The sequence below is a fragment of the Diadema setosum genome, chromosome 13 (genome assembly GCF_964275005.1).
Source record: "Diadema setosum chromosome 13, eeDiaSeto1, whole genome shotgun sequence".
In the NCBI taxonomy this organism is placed as follows: Eukaryota; Metazoa; Echinodermata; class Echinoidea; order Diadematoida; family Diadematidae; genus Diadema; species Diadema setosum.
This window is the reverse complement of record NC_092697.1, coordinates 38,495,024-38,515,651: the sequence shown is the minus strand read 5'-3', so window position 1 is coordinate 38,515,651 and position 20,628 is coordinate 38,495,024. Positions and strand designations below refer to the sequence as shown.

Genomic DNA, 20,628 nt, shown 5'->3' with positions numbered 1-20,628 from the left:
TGTTTAAAAAATATATGTGCATCCAGCAGAAATACCCAATTTGGTAGAAGTATTCTATAGAGTATGTGGAAACAATTCCTGCAAAAATTGATTTCATACCTATGTAAATAAACATAAAATTTGCATAATTATGCGAGTTATTCAAATTGACTTGTAAACAATGAAACCCCCCTTAAATCTCTTCCTAGATAGATATAAACCTTTAGAAACACTCTATGAAACAACAACAAAATGAGAAAAGAATTTGAATTATTGAACCATCATTACCAGCTAATTTACATAATTACTAAAGAAAGTAAAGTAAAACATTATTTTTAAAGTTTTTCTTACAGTATAAGAACTGCATTTTATGATAAAAACTACCAAAGTATCATGCATATCCTTTAGTCAAAAGGAAATGGTTTGGATTAAGCAAATTTCACCAAACTTGGTCCAAGGATGACGTATGATGGGACAATCAATTAAGCAGTTTTTAAGTAAAATCGGCAAGAGGTCAAAGGTCAAAAGTTCAAGGTCAATGCTACAATTTCATTATTTCCCCCATATCTATGCAATGCCTGAAGGTATTTTCTTGAAACTTAGTGACTGCATACATGAACTATATATATACATACCAAAATAAGATTCTTCAGAGAGTTTCAGGTCAAGAGGTCAAAGGTCAAAGGTCAGGTGAAAATGTTCACTTTTGTCTCTGTATCTCGCAAATGGTTCAAGGTGTCTTCATGGAACTTAGTACTGGCAGAGATTTTCTAGGGAATTCAAGGGTCATTTGTCAAAGGTCAAGGGTCAAAGATCAAATTTCACTATTTCCCTCATATTTTTGCAATGCTTGTAGGATTTTTCTTGAAACTTAATATATACATGTATTACCTAATGGAGATTCTCTGGGAAATTTCCTGCCAAAAGGTCAAAGCTCTGATGAAAGTGCTATATTTCACTTTTTCTTCCATATCTTGAATGTGAATCAAGGTATCATGAAACTTAGTACATATTTGTGCATCTTCTTTCCTGACAGTGATACCCTTGTTGATTATCGAAAAAATGTTAAGCCCTCCCCTCTCAAGTGTTTTTGTTTCCTCTTGATAAGCAGGAAAGGACATGGAATTCAGTGACATGGTATAGTCATCACCGTCATTGCATTTAATGTATGGGTCGCATGAAAGTTAATTTTGATGTACACATGTATAACCTCTGACATTCTTACCTTTTACATTTTTACCTGTGTATTTTTTATTTTAACCTCTGACATCTTTACACAAAACCAGTTAACATTATTATGTTTTTTGGAAAAAGCTTCAAGATTATGTAGATCATAATCATCTATACAGGTACTAGCTGGTATGTGGTGGAATATAACATTCTTTGGACCGCCAGGGAGTTACATTATCCCAAGGGAAAACAATCACAACCAGGGAAAATATGATATTTACGATCCTCGTAAACAGTAGCATGTGACGATCTGTTGACAAATCACATCGATTCCTAGTAATTGTAAACGCCATCTAATATACTCTTTTATGGCTATGAACATATTATTTCTGCTTTGATTTATTGTTGAAATTGACTGATTTTAAGTCAGAGACTAAGATTATTGTTCACATGACAATTTTTGCATAAATTATTGCCTTATCAAAATGTTATTGTGTATGAATTTCCTAGCGTAGTTTCCATGCCATAGCAGCTCATAGTATACTGAGGGAACGTTTTTTTTTTTTTTTTTTTTTCAGAAACTTGTTTCTAACTCAAGTTTGTAAGTTTCTAACTCAACTTGTTTCTAACTCAAGTTTGTAAGTTCTTAATGTGTGCAGATACCCTTAGTCCACATAATCCACATAATTTACACAAGTTTATAATCAGTTTGATATAAAAAGCCCTTTATTTGCTTGGGTGCCTACAAAACACAATGAAAATCAGGATTCACATGCACTTTCACTGTTGTAGTGTTTTTTTTTTTTGTAATGATTTCTAACCATGACCTCAGTTGTGTACTGTTTGCAAGGGAAAAACAATCCTTTTGTAAGCAATATTTTTCCGATTTGCATCTGCTCCTATATAGGCCCTACTTTTATATTTGCATAATCATATTTTAAGAGTGTCACTATCGATTGCTATTTTTCCCTCCCTGCAAAGCATTTATGCAATGAGGGAAAATTGATAGTAAAAATCATTTCAAAGATCAATATGTTTCGAAATTTCACGTCTTGTATACTTATTAACAAAATTCATGCATAAAATACCTAAGTTGATTAAATAATATGGAAACAACTTAAGCAACTGAAAAGTGTTGTTGCGAGAATATTGTCTTATTGTATTAGCTTTTTGGATATTAAGTTCAAAGCGATTTAAGACATTGTCACATAATTGCTTTTTGTTTGTTCTGATTATCTATGTGTAGACTTTGATATGCATATTATGCAAAGAACAGGTTGCTTGCATAGAGACAGTTTGTCTCTTTAGATAAATCATTTGGTTTTGACCCAAGGAACATCCACCCCAGGTTCAAACTTTGTACTACAAGATTCAGTGCTTAATAGATTAGAAATTCTTTCAAAAATGCAGATTTTTGCACAATAACTTGCATAATTATGCAAATTTTATGTTTATTTACATAGGTATGAAATCAATTTTTGCAGGAATGTTTCCACTTACTCTATAGAATACTTCTACCAAATTAGGTACTTCGACTGGATGCACATATATTTTTTAATAATTTTTATATGTATTTCTGCATAAATTATGCAAATGAAGGCTTATTTGCATAGATACAAATTGTCTCTTTAGATGAAAATTTTTCATTTGCCCTAGGGAACATCTGTGCCAAGTAGGACATTTGTACTAAAAAATGCAGCATTTACCCAAGGAGGTACTAGGCGAGCAGCACCTCCTTGGTTTACCCCCTTAGCACGTCTACTAATATACAGTATCCCCTTTGAAGACAGAGATGACACTACGGTATTTACCCTATCACTGGTAGATTGATATCATCACATTCTTTATGATCATCATGAATAAACTTTGTGCAATGTCTCAAGGGCAAATACCATGACCTGTCGAGTTTGAGAGATATCAATTGGTCTTGACTTATTCTGTGATAATCACTGACTAGAGGTTAAGAGTAAAGAATGTATGATGGTAAGTGCGAGGAGACTGTTGAGGCAGTACATTAACTCCCATCATGACAGTGTGCGAGTCCCATGCTTGTGAGGTCTTTCCACTGACACATGCCTAGCATGAAGTTACACACATGCACACACACACACACACACACATCCCATCATCATCATCATCATCATCATCAATGTTACAAGCTTTACTAGTGTAGTACAAAAGTACTACATAATATTGCACCCCTCAGAAAATACATGTATAGTGCTATCGAAGTCACCTCATGTACATAATTTTGACCAGAAACTCTCAGGCCTGGTATATTTGAAGAGTTTGTTCGCAAAAACCGGTAAGTCCATTTTTTAAGATTTTGAAGTACGGTCTCTGTCATAAAGTACAAAATGATACCTTTTAAATGATATATCGGTCACTAAAGGTACATTTTTAAAGTTATGGTCAAAAGAAGCAAAAATTTTCTTATTATTCTCTTTATTTTTCTTGACCATTAATCGCAAATACAATGTATCTCCATTTGGCAAATATGGACTTATCGTTTTTTGCTAACAAACTCTTCATTTGTTTAACATAATGCAGGAACTACTGGTATGTATATTTCTGAGAAAACAATCAGCATAATTTGAGTAACAGATGAATACTGTGAATACAATGTGTATCTTTTCTGAGAAACAAAGAGTCTGTGATTCTATGATGCTAAAAAAGAAAGGAGTATCCATTTCACTCACAATCACACTGCCTTTCACTTCTCTCAACTCTTGGGAAATTATGGACAAACAGAAGGACTTATATCAAAACATGGTGTTCAAGACAAAAAGATAAAATTTTATTGATTTTTTGCATGAATCGGAGGAAAACAAATCCACAAGGCTCCAACAAAGTAAAACTTATGAGAGCATGACGTTTGTACGAGTCTGTGTGCATGTGTGCGTGTGTATGTTTGTGCACATATAAATACATAAACTGGTAAGTAAATGTATGTACACACACATACACTTGATACACATATTCATAAATACACACCCACACACACCCTTACAAATGCAGACAAGGGGCGTAACTTGAGAATACACATCATGGATGTTATATTCCGACATTCATATAGATAGTTTGTATACAAATGTACATGTTCATATAGTGAAAAGATAACTTTGAAATAAGTTACAAACACAGTACATACACTGTATATTATGACCCTGTATTTGTTGGCTCAACTTTTCACACCCTGGTGCTAACACCCTATCTAGTAGAATGTAGTAGTCCCAGTCATTAGTGATCTAATGATAGCCAGGACTGTTCCATTCACCAATATAGGGTGGAAGAACCAGTTAAGCAGGGAGAAAGAATAGCCTCATACACAGTTCACACAGCAACACACATGTACAAGTATCTGAATGGTATGTATGGACATTGCGGAAACTACCAAACAAATTAACAATGGATGGAGAGCTGCATTGATATATGAAATTACCGATTAATTGATTGAATTTACCAATAATAAGTATACTTTTTTGTGTGTTTCTACTTTGTTACTTAGTTTACACAAAAATGGCAACTACATTCGTAGAATATACCTGCGTATTAATATTTTCTCGCAAGTAATACGGTTTTTGCTTGGCTCTGAATGGTTATTACTGTATAGTCAAAATATGGTTGAAAACAAATCCTTCACAAACGGACCTGTGACAGGGACATGAGAATGTGCTGAAATGTTGGCTTTAAACAATTTTTAAAATATTGTACAAATGGTAACATTCTACAGCTGCTTTTATAACCCACAGCAAAATTGCATGAAAATGTATACAATGTTAAGATGCTGTCTACACCCCATAAATGATATGTTGAACAAACCAAAACTTGGACTGGTTTCACCCAAATCAATCTCTACTAAGGTCATTTTTATTCTAGACATTGTCCATAATCACTTTTAAATTACTGATGCCTAATATTCCTCTCCATACGAGGAACTGAACATTGAGACAAAGACCATTTTGTACAACCTGTGTGGTCATCATTTATGGCACACTCGGTGCTCCTGAATACACAGTTCCAAATGGAATGTCTTGAAGACAGAACAGGATTCATCAGACTGCCATAAAAACAAAAAGGAACTTTCATTTCTGCAATTTAAGAGTGTTATGAAAATTTCTGACTGATTCCTGGTACATTGTAGCTTTAAGTATACAAAATGATGCGTCCAGGACCGGTGGGGCATCTAAGCTACAAACAAACTAGGTACACTGGACCAGAGTTTTGGCCTTTCTCACTGCAGTAATACTCGGGGTAATTCCCTCGTCTTTGAGAGTGTTTGGCTACTTATAAAATTGTTCTAGAATTAGATTAATACTTGTGGTGCAGCTGGCAGTGGGAGCAATACTTTTGAGGAAAACTTGATACTTTGTGAGGGTTTTTGAATAATTCCCATGAGATGAACTGCAAAGAAAGAACATAAACTCCAAGGAATACTTCATTTGATCAGTGTACTTATTGCTGCTCCAATCATTAACCACTTGGATTAGACAATACTGGGTGCTCTGAATGAAAAAAGGGGGTAGGGTGGGGAATGGGAGCTACTTTTCGGCAAAAAAATTACAAAATAGCTCTAGTTACTGCAAGGGGGCCCTAGACTGGATCATTTTGAGTCTACCAAGGAAATGACAGTAAGGCTAACAAGACTCTTACTCCAAACATTCTATGAAAAAAAGCTTAGTTGGAAGCCCAAAGTTTTGATCAAACCGATTAAAAAAAAAAAGAAGGAAACATCACAAACTAATTCTTCTTCTTTTCTTGCAACCCAACTTACACCATACACAGATTTCCTTATCCACAAGCCTCTTCCACAGTTTAAGTGAACTGAGCAATCAGTAGCATACTGCAGGGACTAAGGCCGGTACCAATATTTGCATTGATATGTGCGCATTGCAAAATTGTGCTGCAAACTAGCATTCTCTCCCTCTTGCTGTTACCAGAGATTCACAAACCACATATGCCCTGAGTACAACAATGTGGGAAGGGGGGATGAAGGAACCAAGCAAAGGAGTGTCTTTACACTATGTACAGACTGTTGGTAGATTTTCTAACAAACTTTGCAGGGTGAATTCTGCAAAAGGAAACCCTTCTCTCAGACTGCATCACACTCAGTGCTGATATATTTCTTCTTTGTGGATGAGCTCTCCGTATCATGTGATGTTGGATCACTTACACTTCCGTTTCGGATCAAAGTCTTTCTGTTCATTCTTTCCGTGTTTTGTCAAAGGAGACAGAATCATTCAGAATTGAATTCTGAGGTTATCTGAGGTAAATTCTGGACTGTTGATCATATATAGCACACTTAACACAGTTGGGATGGATGTCATATGATCCTACAATGCAGACATGCAAGTCTCTCTGAAGTTAAACAGAAATTGTGCATAAAATTTTACTTTTCTTGAAACATTTATTCACAGCATCTACTCTAATTTTTACATTTTTTTTTTATTTTAGATTTTTTTTTATTTTTTAATTTATTTTGATTTTTTTTTTTGCAAGTTTTCTCCATGTTTTCTTGATATATACTGTATATACACATAAATACACAATGTACAGGGCATATTTTTCTCAGTTATGTACATATCTTATTAGGTATATGGTATCTGCAAAACCCAAACCCATAACATCTGGGACTTTCACATTGGAAGTAAAAGCAGGGAACTTTTCTCCATGAAAATGCCGCGATAAATACATTACGGGAACATCCAAACATCGGTGGAACATAGTCCTGAGAGTAAAAAACCACCAAGGGTGGCGAAGTCGTTGAAATTGTGCTAAAAAGTTATCAGGTTAATGGGGCTAAGGATGTCTGGATTCTGCTAGATAAACCAACATACTGAAAGTGTGCCTTTGGTGTGCCACCTCAACAGCTGTACTAGAATCAAACCGGTGGTTTGATCTAATTGTATGGCCTCACATGCGAACATAATTGTCGTAACTTGTAAGTCAGAACTAATGCAGCAAATATCTCATTCCATGTTCATGAAACTAATACGGACTGATTCCATGTTCTCACATGACATTACTCACTTTCCTGTATGTTAAGACTGGGGAGCAGGAGGTATTTTTGTGCTACTCACCTATGTGAAATATATTCATAGATATCTGTATCTACATGCTGCCGCCATTTCTACTATTTACATATTTACATTATATACAATAAGCACACACAAACACACATGGCTGCAATACTTTCGAGAACAGTATAGTATGCATGTCTGTCCATGAGAGGACCCTGTACTTTGTGAAACATAAAAATTGAAGTTCCTGTGCTACTGTTCTCCTTTCACCTAAAACTATCAGCCAAAATTAACACAATAGAAATCTGAGACTTCAACGTCTTGGAATGTCTTAGCGGCACCTCAACAACCATTGCCACAATGATAACATTCTAGATTCTACACAACTATTTCACAAAGTATGTCAGGGTATCTATTCATACATTGTTGCTTTTATCCACTCTCTTTGCACTTTAAATAATCAGGTGGGGATGAAATTTAGTAGAATAGTCCAAACAGACGTCATTCCATCTGGTATCCCGATTCACGTCTCAGTCTCTCCTCAGCAAACAAACACCGCTCCAACTGCATTGGATTCAGAGTCAGTGACTACATTGTTTGCACTGCAGTACCTGATACAATATCTATGTATCTCATACACCTGTAACTTCTACCATGTATACAGGAGCTGACGTTCTCTTGCGTTGCCAACGAGGCAACTCATTTACCGAACAGATTTTTGAGGAGAGACCAATCAGCGACAATACCTAAACAGTACTCATCTGCGTGATGAGTTGGAGACCACAAGCGAATTGTTAGCGGGATTTCATCTAACGAAAGAGGCACTTGAAACACACACGCCCTCACTCCTCCACTTCAGAGATGAGGGCTGGTAGAAATTGGATATTTTTATGTACAAACTAAATTTCAGGAGAACCGCCTGCCACCGCAGGGCATGGATTGTTAGTCGAGATTCACGACCAGCGAATAAATAGTCACAAATTAGTCAATGGGATTGCAATCACTTCCTTTGTACTTCCGAGTTGATTTTTTTTCGCAACGTTTATGGAATCCTCAACCACGATCTTCCATGTGCGAAACAAATGTTGGTGCAGAAGCAATTGCTGGGCATTCACTCTGGTCGCACATCCAGGGGGAAGCTGCTTAACAGTCCTGCGCTCTCAACTGTCTGGTGGAGCTCACTTTCGATGGAAACCTTGGACAGATGTAGACCAGTGTGGTCAAAAGCAGTTAGATGGAGCAATCCTTGTGGCCCAGCTTTTCATAGCTTAAGCAGACCCTGCCGAAGAATGCTCAGATCACTTTAGTCATCTCTTCCCAACTGGGAATGTCACAGAGCGCCTCTTTTTGTCCAACATGCTACTGCGGGCTTACTTCTTCGGCAGCAAGGTGGCCCCGAGGGGCCCGCTCAGAGGCCCATACGTCATCAGCGGCAGGTAGCGCAGGTTTTGCTACCACAGGCAAGAAGGGGAAAGGGGGCGGGTGAACGCAGCCTTCATGACAGGGCAGAGAGATTCGTCTGGTGTGCTTCCTAGCTGAAGCTTCCTGGATCAGATCACCCCACTGCCCAGCACAAGTTGACTGCTGAGGGTTCCTCCTATGCACGACCCTGTTTCCTTGACCTTTGCACCACAGTTTTTTTTTTTTTTTTTAAGTTTCATTTTTTTTTTACTTTGACTTTTTCAGGATATGATTCAGTTTGCAAATAACCCTCCAGGAGGAATTTGCAAACATGACAAACGGTCCTCACTCCCTTCACTGCTGCCCTCAATCTTGCTCAAGCTGTAGTTCTGAGGGCAGCAGAAGGGGGCGAAGGGAGCATCGTTAGACTGTCTCCCTCAGTGGGGCAGGGTGGTAGACAGCCGAAGGTCCTGGGGAACACTTCTGGAGCTCGCCTCCCATGCTGGTACCGTTCTGACTGTGGACGTCCCAGGCGTGTTGCCTGTTGGCCTCAACCATTGGTCCCCAGGATGCAGTGGGAGTAGTCATGGCCTTGATGCGCTGCAGAGGACAGTACAAAGAAAGACAAAGACAACAGTTAGAAGTTTTGCACACACAACATCCATCATCCCTTGCTACATCAAATGCTACCTCTACCACTTACATAACCATGCAAGGGCATCGGCAAGATGCAAGGTTATGATACAATATCACTCATGTCCCTCTTATGAGTATACAGCACTGATGCCAACCTTTTAACTGGCATTACAGTATTACAGTTGAAGAGGCATAATTTGGGTGGAAAAACAGTATTTCCCATGAATTCTAGAGTAATTTTGGCAAAAAAAAAACACAAACAAACAACACAACAACAAAAATACTGCAAAAAGGTAATAATTGGCATCTGTGAAAGTTATGGACATCCCCTGCATAAAACCCTCAATTCAATGATACATTATCACACAGAAGGTGTCTTTGTTTCTCATTCTTGGCATGTTTGCAGCTAGCCGTAGAGAAAAAAAATTTCATGAAAGCATCTCACCTCTCGGAAGGAGTCTCCCTTGGCACTGACGAAGGCATACACCCAATAGATTGGAATCCACATGATGATAGAAACAATAAGGAGCCAGCCAAGGACGTGGGCCCAGGGAGGGAAGGCGTACGTCTCGGTGGCCATCGGAGGTTCCCAAGAAATCCAGCTGAAGAGCATGACAAACTATCGGGAAGAGAGGAAAACAAGAGGACTTGAATAACACCCTGCTTGCACAAACCCAGGCAGCTCACACAATCAACTTCTACAGGTCTGAAACTGTTCCATATGACAGCCCTACTAATGATTGGCTTCAAACTCCAAAACATTAAACTTCTGAACGTGCACCAAAGAATGATCGCCTTACATTTTACAGAGTTTATCCTCTCACACACTGTGCAGTTTCAGGTTCATACCAACCAGAGGTAGCAACAAGGAAGAAAAGTTCTTACAAAATACATGTCAGAAAGTTATCCAAGAAAGTAGCAAATCTCTGCTAGATATCTGCAAATCATCTAAGAAAAGAACAAGTCACATCTTATTTTTACACTTCATTTCAACCAAAACAAATATTACGAAAAAAACAAACAAACAAACAAACATATACACACTTTTTGAATATATTCTCTTCCTAGGCATGTTTGATAAAAACTCCCGATACCCAGTCAACTCTACAAGGACTTGGCTACTTACTGAGAGCACAGCCGGTGTAAGGAAACACCAGTTGAGCTTCCACCAGTTGAAAAGAGGATGGTCAACAATCCTATCACCCAGCATGCTGCGGATGTCATTGGTAAACGTCTTGACACCGTAAATCCAGCCCATGCCGATGCATTCGCTCATGCCGAAGATAAGCAGGGCAAAGTCGGCGGCATATTTGTCCATAAGGATGACCCAGTAATTTCCAGCCTGCAAAACAGAGGAATACAAGATTCACATCATGAGAGATTACTTTTTTCCAATGAGATAGAAGTGGAAAAAAAAAAGAGCAATACACTTTACATGAAGGCTCATCTGGAGCTCAACTAAGTCCTAAGAACTTATAATTACACAGCAGGGCATTATATTAGACACACTATATAAGGGTTGATGGCTGTTGTTAGCATTTGCACCAACAACAAGGATACTACACGCTACATGGAAATAATTCTCCAGTGTTTAAGTTCTGGGCTACCCCATTCTTTCAACAACTCAACATGTTGCCCGAGACCCTTTCAGTCCTGTATCCCTTCCTCTATATTTGTCTGAGTTGCCACACATAATGTGAGACAGAGAGGAAGAGAGGAAAGATAATTTTGCAAAACACTCACCTGAGTCACGCAAATTAATCCAAGGAAGAACGCCAGAAGGCAGTAAGTTCCAAGAACAAAGATTTTCCGCTTCCTGAGCAGGTTGGGGAATTCGTCAGCGATGGACGTTACAACAGTTTCAACTATACACAGCTGTGAAAGAGAATATACAATGGAAATGGAATTAAACATCTTTAAAACATTCAGGAAAGGATAATGATCTTTCAGAGGGTATGATTATGCTACAAGATGCTAAATCAAATAAATGTCTTTACATGCAATATTATGCATATTATACAAATTCTTGGTTTTTACATTATCAAGCCTCTTTCATAAATACATTGTAAGGGACATGCCAGTGTTGCTAAAGGCAATGTACAGCATACTAATTTCACAGACACAAATGTTTATATCTTGGCCAGTAAAGTGCCCCCATATGAGTCAAATATCAAAGAAACCCACCTGTGAACCAAGACCCAGAGTGATCAGCATGAAGAAGAAGAGGAAGGCCCAGAGAGGAGAGATGGGTAACCTAGCTACCGCCTCCGGGTAAGCGATAAAGGCCAGACCAAACTGTTCGTCCACAACCTCACCGACAGGCTTCCCAAGTTCGTGAGCCATGTACCCCATGATGGAAAAGATGACAAACCCTGCAAAAATACTTGTAGCGCAGTTCAGAACTGGAACAATGAGGGCATCCCTGTTGGTAGATAGAAGACAAAAAGATTGATAAGAAGTTTTGAACATACTGAGACAAATACTCACTACTAATGTCACTTGCCTTCAAAGGGCAATAATGCTACACACGTTCACAGCAATATCTACTACTCGTGGTGGAAAATCTATCTTGATCTCAACTCCTTGCCAGTGACTGGCCGTTCCTCTGAAAATGCTCTAGGTATCTCGGGATCATGTAATGCAAAGAACAGGTTAATGGTAAAATTCATACAGGAAATGTACTAAGCTAGAATGTACTGTTTAAAGGCACACATCTCACCTCATGCAGTTATTTTTAAATCTGTTGTATGATGACAAGGTAATGAGACCACCCCAAGATGCGCTGAGGGAGAAGAAAATTTGAACTGCAGCATCCTTCCACACCTGAGGTACACACAAAAACATATAAACAAAACCAAATGAGTTCACATAACAATAACACCATACTTCTGATAACGAAGCATGCAATAAAATAAACTTTCCCCCCCCCCCCCAAGAACCATAACACAAGAGTATAGAGCACAAGGATATTTTTAAATGAAATGTAATGCCAGCAAAAAAATAAATAACAATTATTTCAAGGCTGCAACAAATGACATATAGTTTTCTGACCAACAGTCAAACATTTCCAGGCATTCGATATCTGTGGCCTGCATAGCTTTATATTACGAAGATAATGGTGCTACAGATTACAAAAATCAGTACAGGCAGTACTTACCCGTGGGTTCCTGAGGAGCTCCCATTTCGGTTTGATGAAGAAGAGGATTCCCTCCATGTGTCCTGGCAGGGTCAGGCCACGGATCAAAAGAATAAAGAGGACGATGTACGGGAAGATGGCGGTGAAGTAGACAACCTGGACACACAGATAAAGAGAGATCATTATGGGATGGGTAACACATTCCATGCACTGGACAAGAACACTTATATTTTTTACCAATTTATGTCAAATTCACTTTACATACTCATGTCATAATTTCTTTACCACATATAAAGTTGAGAAGCAAATATTTCATCATACTTTGCATTCCAAGAAGGAACTCCATCATGGCCTTTAGTTTTTACACACCCTGTAGCGGTTGGTCCAATTCGTTAGCTGCCTATCAGAGCACATTCCAACACAACAAAAACACCAGTCAGCGCAAATATGCCTTGAAGCCTACACTTACTGGTAATGATCCAACTCCAGTCTACATTCTGTGGCTGTGTGTGTACTTACAGAGATCAGTGATAAAGTTGTACACAGTTTGTTACAGGAATTCCCAAACATATCTAAACAGAGCCTTCCTGCTCCATGGATCCCCACAAAACTGGGTCTTTAAATGTGCCAGCATGTTGCTGTTGTTGTTGTGGTTATACGACCCAAGACTACAACATAAGGAGATGCTGATGTTCTTGTATCATTGCTGGATATAATGCAAGAGACAATAGGGAGCTTTAGATTTGCAGCGCGGACGTTTGAGATGACGCTTGAGCTGGACGTTTTCCTCTTCCCTGCGTCGTGTTGAAAAGCAGCTTTAGATTGCGCCGAGACGCAACCTATAAAAAATTAAATGCCGCCCCCATATGATCGGTGCATGAGGTAGCTCTCTACATCGTGAATAGAGTGGACGTAAAAATAGCACAGGACGTGTAGTGAAAATTTAGAGGACGCGAGCTATAGATCGACTATGATATGTGATTCAGTGCATGCTCAGAACAGGTTTTTCCCTCTGAACGTTCCCGCCGCGAAAATCAAAAGTTCCCTAGTAAAGCTTGAGTGACTGGAAAGATAACTCACCTTTCCTGATGACTTGACACCCTTGGCAAGAAAGATGAACTCCAGAGTCCAGGCCAGAAGCAGACAGAGTGCCAGCTGCCAGATGACGTAGCCAAACTTTCCCATGTCTTCTGAATCATGGAGGACCCCGTGCCTGTGGGTCGCACCAGACAAGAATAGAAACATTCACATGCACATTCATACATTCATACATTCATTCATTCATTCATTCATTCATTCATTTACTCAGTCCTGTGGCAATAAGGGCTGGGCTGAAATGATCTGGGTATGTAGCATCACTGTAATAAATAATAACATCCCCCCCCCCCCTCCATTGTAGCCCTTCATCAGAAACTCAAATCAATACTACACTAACTAGATCATAATTTTTTGGGGTATTTCTTTGTACTCTAGCCATCTCAAAAATCAATCTGTCACCAAGATTTGCTCACATTTCAGAAGAATTGATGCTATCGGGGCGGGCATAAATTGAAACCAACTACCTTTCGGGGGGGGGGGGGGAACTTTCAGAAGAGGCCAGATGTCAGGTAGAACAACATCAGTTTCTCTTGAAAGGATCAAAAGTGCTTACTGATCACCTGCTAGACCACAAAGTTCTAATGGATTAACATTTTTTGATTAGACACACTAGAACAGACTGCCCTACCTGTAATACTCTTCGCTTGGGCGGCGCCTCATGTCAGCCAGGGGGTCATTGAAGGAGACTGTGATGTTGCCATCCATGGTAACGTTGTAGCTGTCTATCTCGTCTATGGTCATGTTGCCGACGGAGATGCAGGTGTTGTTCATGGTCATGATCCCGCCCGCCTTCATGCAGTCCTCCACCAGCTCACTGCAGTAGGGTGTGTTCCACTCGTGGTGGCAGCCGATCCAGGGAAGCTTGGAGGTCATGCTCTTGAACATGTAGAAGATGGTGTAGGTGATGATGACATTGTAGTAAATGGCCACCCAAGCTGAGACGGCCACCATCCCGTATCCAACACCTGAGGAGTACATCCAGGAAAAGATATTTATTAATAGTACATTCAAAGATGAGAACATATCGTAAATATTTACTCTACATTATATAAAACAAATTCCCCCCCCCCCCCCATACATAACATATGAATACTCATTCCTTATTTTTAGAGACTGAAGTCCCACATGACGGCCATGCTCATTCTAATATCTCTCGATTAAAACTTGAAAAAAAAAAAGAGGTTGATGGCAGTACTGTGAATGCGCCACACAGCATGGATACGCAACATCATACAAACGCAATATCTTGTTTCTTCTCCTTCTCTTAACACCTCTCCAGAACATCTCGTTTGTGATCTCTTGCTAATTTGAAAATTGGCTATAACCATAACTTCTTTTTTTTCTCCTAATCAATGTGTCAACGCCCACGTCAGGATGAAAATCATGGTCTTACCCTTCATCATGGGCACAGATCTCCAGGCACTGATTGGTCCGCTGCTGCTGTACTGGCCAAAGCACAGCTCCAGGAAGAAGAGGGGCAGACCAGCAAACAACAACATCACGATGTACGGGATGAGGAATGCTCCTGTAGAACAGAAAGATGAAGGGATGGGAAGAAGAGATGGAGTGAAGAGATACAAGATTCATAAAGAGACAGATAAGAGAGAAGAGAGGATGGATGGTTGAAAATAAGATAGACAAAACAGAAATAGGAAAGGGAAGGAGAGATATGGAGAAAGAAAACAAGAGAGTACATAAAGATGGTGATTTAATTACTGTTTGTAAAAATGGTGACTCATGTTGTAGGAATGTTATTCATCCAGGGTTAGCACACCTGGAAGGTGAGAAACCAAAACTTGCAGTAGATTGCAACCAGGAAATACATCTTCCCCTGCCAGGCCATTCATTCACTGACTCAACGAATTCCAACCATTCTCTCACGATGCCTCCATTTTTCAGATGTCACGTACTACTTGGTTGCACCCAACATACCTAGGGACATTCCAGAATGATACTTTTTTTTTTCTTTTTTTTTTTTTTTTGGGGGGGGGGGGGGGAGGGGTTAGATTTTTTTATTCCGTCCAAAGGAATGCAACACAGTTACTCCAGGCACAAACTGGGCAGAGGAAAACAGAAGGAAATGAACAAAATTGTGCAGACCTTGGCAGGAAGGGATAATTATATCATTCTTATGCAAAATGCTATCAAATAATGTCACTTCCTGCATCTCACATAAACTGAAATCCACTGTCCCATGTCTTCACGTACTTTCTAGGTGTCTGCTTTAATTCATACACTCCAAGAAACAAATATAGCTTCTTCTTTTTTTTAATCATGAATTGTTTCAAGCCCTATTGTAAAGAGAGAGAAAAAAAAAAGAGGTTGATATGCTTGAAGGCATTGGTTCTCTCCCTTACATACTGCATTACATTGTTTGATAGCATGGACACAACTACTCCCATAGCACATACATGTACATTTTGGCAGGCAAAAAAAAAAAGTCTAGAGGAGTTTGCCCCAGTTCTACTCCCACAGCTCAGCAGGATTCTCAACATCACTGCTCCTAGCCCAGACATTGGAGACCCTTATAAATAATCCAAAATGTGTTTGCTCCTGTGTGTTCCTGCCCTGCCATCCTGGTCTTGCATCAGCATTTTCTTTCCCTTCTTATACCCAGCATTTTCTTTCCCTCCTCTCACCATACCAACATACACACACACACACACACATATATATACACACATACACATATTCACACCGTAGGCAGGTCTGCTGCAGACACATTCACTGCCCCGCCCACTCACGACTCACTACGCCAGCTTTGGCCAGGACACTTCTTTGCTCTCTCTCTTTCTGACGAGGACACACACAAATTTCTCTGTGGCATCACTCACCCTCATTCTATGAACACGACTTAGCAGACATGTATCTGTCCTTGACATGAGGTGCCATTACAGGAATCTTTGAAGACAGCACCCCCCCCCCAACTAGACTAATCTTAGACAAACTGGACTATCAACAGAAGTTCCAAACCATAAGGTCTCAACTTCCTTAGCTTTACTTATTAAAAGTGCGTAAAATCCTACCAGCATGCATCAACCCACATACAGACTCTACTTATTATAGTGTACAAAATCCTACCAGCATACATCAACCCACATACACCCAGCATCTGAATCTGAATAATAGTATGTGTGAATATAATTACAGGTAAATGCACCGCAAATATATAGTGTAACTGATCGCAGTGCGTGGGAGTAGCAGATGCTTGATTTGTTGAACTGACCCGGTGCTGGGCTGTTAAAGCAGTGTATCATCATCACATGTGCTGTTAAACCTCACAGCTAGGGACAGTGATCATGTAGAAAACATGCTGGTAGAAAAACTCTGGACTAATTCCTCTTCAAGCAGCCACTGATCATGTGACCTGGTACACTGATGCAGACACAAAGTAGGCAAACTCGGCCAACCACGATACTGGACCGCACGACAAATTACAAGTATATGCCTGATACATAGGCCTACTTACCTGTTTTATACTGGCAGTCAATCTATATTTTCTTGCATAAAATTTAATGTTAGGCCTATTAGTTAATTTCACATAGGGTGCCCATTACAAAACTAAACGCTTATGAACTCTTACTTATCCTGGTAACAGTGTCTACATGGCTTAAATTTTGCTTTAAAAATACAATCTGTAGTGTAGGCCTTTAACTTTTAACTTTTAAATTTTGCATTTCAAGCACAACAATTCACCAGTCCAAGAAATCAACCTTACTCTATTGGAAATTTGATGGGAAAGGCAGCTCTCTTTCTATTCCCCTCCCCCCTTTCTTCTTTCAATTCTAAAGCAGAAAGAAGAAGAAAGCCATGGGTACACAAAGGTTGCTCCAGCCCACCAGACAGCCTTGGGGAGCCAACAGGAAGAGACTGGAGGGTACTGCAAGCCACTGCTTACAGACATCGAGGCCATGTAAGGAGTTACCATCAATAATGGTGCACACCTAGCAGCAACCTCTTCTCAACTTTTCTCTCCCCCCCCCCCCCCCCCCCCCCATGAACTGATAATGCTCCAATCTTTCTCACAGAAAACCCATTACTTTTGTTTGGGTGGATTAGAGGCAATTTTCTTGGAAGCTAAAACTCTTTGGAAGTCACAGACAGACAGTCCTAAGTCCTGAGTAGAGGCACCCTGGCAATCGTCCTTCACCAAAGAAGGCACAGTCAAACTGTCAGGCTCCCATGTATGGTATGTGAAGTATGTAGCCATCTACACTATGCACAAAAGCGAAACGCTGTGAATTTTGGACCAGGAGCAGCACACAAATACTCTGAACACTCTAATGTGCACCACTGACACCCTACACCACCACTCCCTTTGCATTCAAATCAAATGTTTTCCTTTGTGCCAGCCCTCTGCACATTGTAAAGACAGTTTACTTGTCTGGAAGGGACAGACTATGCACGACAGAGAAAAAGAAGAGGAAAAGTTGCTGACTCAGGTTGAACAGGCTAAAGCCATGTACAAATAGAAATCTCAACAACCCAAGAAACCGAAAAGATCCCCTTATTTTGAATGGCTTCTTTGTAAATGTCTTCTTACCCAAAAATATGAGGCATTGCATTATTTATTGTGTCTGATTTCAATGAATGTATTAATGGGTCAGTGTGTGCATAACAAAACACATGTGTGCACACACACAAGCACAAACAAACAGACAAACAAATGCACGCACCTACAAATACACACATTTGTGAAAGTCACCTTCCCCATTCACACAATCAGTCACTATCTACATACATGGACCACTGCATCACACCATTCGCCATGTGCTTACCCCCTCCCCCAATATCCCCATGCCTTTCTATTTCTACCCTTTTTATACAGTTTTGTGCTTCAAGACAGACTTTGCTTTGCTTTCAAAGGTATCATAGGAACAAAAAGATTTTTCCCATACAATCTACTTCATGACACTATGTCTGTTTACCTTCTACCTGCATGTGTCTGACAGCTATGGTATATATCCTTGGGATGACCTTCCTACCTCCTTGGACACCTTCTTTCACATTGAATAGCAATGACTACAAATATAATTGTTCAATATGCAAATTCCCTCAATATCCTTGTCCTCAGCAAGAAATCAATATATCTCACTATAAATGTAAGACATCTTAGGACAAACCAACACGTTTACACCCTTGAAACAATCGCGATAACACAATGGCAGGTGCAAATAATTTTCATGCAGGTGGTAGAATCCTGCTTTTGCCAGAAACAAGAAAATGTTGGGAGGTAATAGAAAAATATGCTAGGGCGGGGTATTATTCTTTGTCGCTATGATCTGCTATGGAACAGTTGCAGAGGCACCCCTTGTTCCACTGCCATGTAGACTGGTCTACTCTATGTAACAAGTCAAACTAAACTACACATTGTCCACTTGACATCCAGCCAAAACCACCGAAACTTATCACCTTACAACTTTCACTTTAATACCATTCTTGTTTAAGAGTGATTGATAGACTGAGACTACAAATGCATTGAAGATTCTCTTTGTACTCTATGTTTTATGTCTATTAAAGGGAATTAATGTTCAACCACAAACCCTTCAAATATGTCTCCAATTCTACCATTGAACTCAACAGGACAAGATTGTCTTTGCTTATTTTGCATTCTGGCTTACTCTGCTACTACTTTACACTATGTATTATCTAATTCAAATGAAAAATAGTCGTCCCTGAGGGAAGATGTAAGACTATTACTATTTTGTAACGTGCTAAGACTAGCAACGGTTGAGTGAGGACCTTGCACAGCCAAGGGAGAGGGCCCAAAATCCACAAACGCGTCAAACCCCCATTGTTGCACTGGAGGCAGAATACCCATTCTTGCAGTCTGCTCAATCAATACCGCCCTTGCACTCACCGTCAATCACACACTCGGCCAATCACCGGCCTCACAGCTTCATTGACAATACAGCCCTCGTGCATTATTCATGATTTCCTGAGAAAACTACAAACTGGTGCTTGGCATTCCTTTCTAACACCGTTGCTACTCAACAAGTGGCAAGCTTTGTACAGGGGCGTAGACTTAACTCAGCTTTACACCATTGAAGCAGAAGAAAAGAGGTAATAGCAGTGGAATGTGATAATGATCTATTGAATGGACACCACAGTTTGGGAGAGTTTAGCTGAATATGCCAAATTCTATTTCCTTTGTAGTTGAATCTTCCTATGGCATTTGTCATAACATCTGCCCCAGAAAAAAGAAAGAAAAGTAAGCTCTTTGGCAAGTCAGAAGAGGTATATGAGAAATGAGATAATACAAATGTAGTTTGTTAGAGTTTATTGATGTGTACTAAGAGGATCCGTGTCATCTAAACTGACTCCATACCCAAGCCATTGAAACTTTACTTCCTCTTTCTTGTGTTCTCTCCCCCCCCCCCCCCAAGCCCTTGAGGGAAAGAGACAAGTAGGGACAGTCCCTTCAGCATGATATCAAATAGAATGGCTCCATGCACAGGATACAGGAGGGAAAAAAAAAAGAAAGAAGTGAAGTGTGCCAGATGAACTTGAAGCGGATCTCAGAAATTTATTTCACATCTACTATTAACCTGTCATGCAAGTATCTATAATGAGTCAATTCTCCAGTGCACTATCCATCAATCCAGAACAAACACAAGCATAGTACAACTGTCTACTTCCTTTTCCTTCCAGAAATATATAAACAGAAAACAGAAATTCATGCTTGATTACAGAAGGGAGTAATAAAGAAAACATGGGGGTGTGAAATGTCATTTTCACCTTCAAGGACTCACTCTGCACAATGAACTCAATCACACAGAAAATGAATGAAATATGAGTAGGTGTAGAGCAACCGTTCTTACCTCCCCCGTTCGAATAGCACAGATAAGGAAAGCGCCAGACGTTGCCGAGACCCACGGCATAGCTGACGCACGACAGGATGAAGTCCAAGTGGTTGGACCAGTTCCCACGTTCCTGGTTCTCGTCTTCGTTCTTCTTTGACGACTTGGAGGTCTGGGAGACCAGGGAAACCTGGTGGGTCTGTGTGATTGCAAAAAAAAAAAAACGATCCCAAACTCCTGCCATAAACTCAAGCTGCACTACAGCTACCTTTTTCATTTGATGGCTACCAGCCAGGACAAAAAGTTGGATAAAATCTGTACGCCACAAGTCTTGTCATAAACAATAGGTTAATATGTTGTTTGAATCCAATGGTTATAAAACCAGTAC

General features: G+C 39.8%; 1 protein-coding gene across 1 annotated transcript; it reads right to left on the bottom strand.

Annotated features, from left to right (window-relative positions):
* Positions 1–3,924: 3,924 nt before the first annotated feature.
* LOC140236808 (sodium- and chloride-dependent glycine transporter 2-like) lies at positions 3,925–20,389 on the bottom strand. Its single transcript, XM_072316741.1, has 11 exons — positions 20,262–20,389; positions 14,834–14,965; positions 14,069–14,405; positions 13,423–13,555; positions 12,364–12,498; positions 11,926–12,029; positions 11,391–11,628; positions 10,950–11,081; positions 10,333–10,548; positions 9,652–9,825; positions 3,925–9,170 (listed from the first exon to the last, which is right to left on the bottom strand). Exons 2-11 carry the CDS (start codon positions 14,937–14,939, stop codon positions 8,994–8,996), a joined length of 1,752 nt encoding a protein of 583 aa, XP_072172842.1. The 5' UTR covers positions 14,940–14,965; positions 20,262–20,389; the 3' UTR covers positions 3,925–8,993.
* Between the last annotated feature and the right edge of the window lie 239 nt (positions 20,390–20,628).

What these genes read in the sequence shown, in the direction of transcription:
- LOC140236808 (XM_072316741.1), bottom strand. Translation starts at nt 14,939, where the DNA reads ATGTTGTTGTTTGCTGGTCTGCCCCTCTTCTTCCTGGAGCTGTGCTTT. An exon ending in CTCTGGGTCTTGGTTCACAG is followed by an intron (nt 11,082 to 11,390) that starts GTGGGTTTCTTT and finishes TCTCTTTCACAG; the next exon opens with CTGTGTATAGTTGAAACTGT. An exon ending in TTACACCGGCTGTGCTCTCA is followed by an intron (nt 9,826 to 10,332) that starts GTAAGTAGCCAA and finishes TCTTCCCGATAG; the next exon opens with TTTGTCATGCTCTTCAGCTG.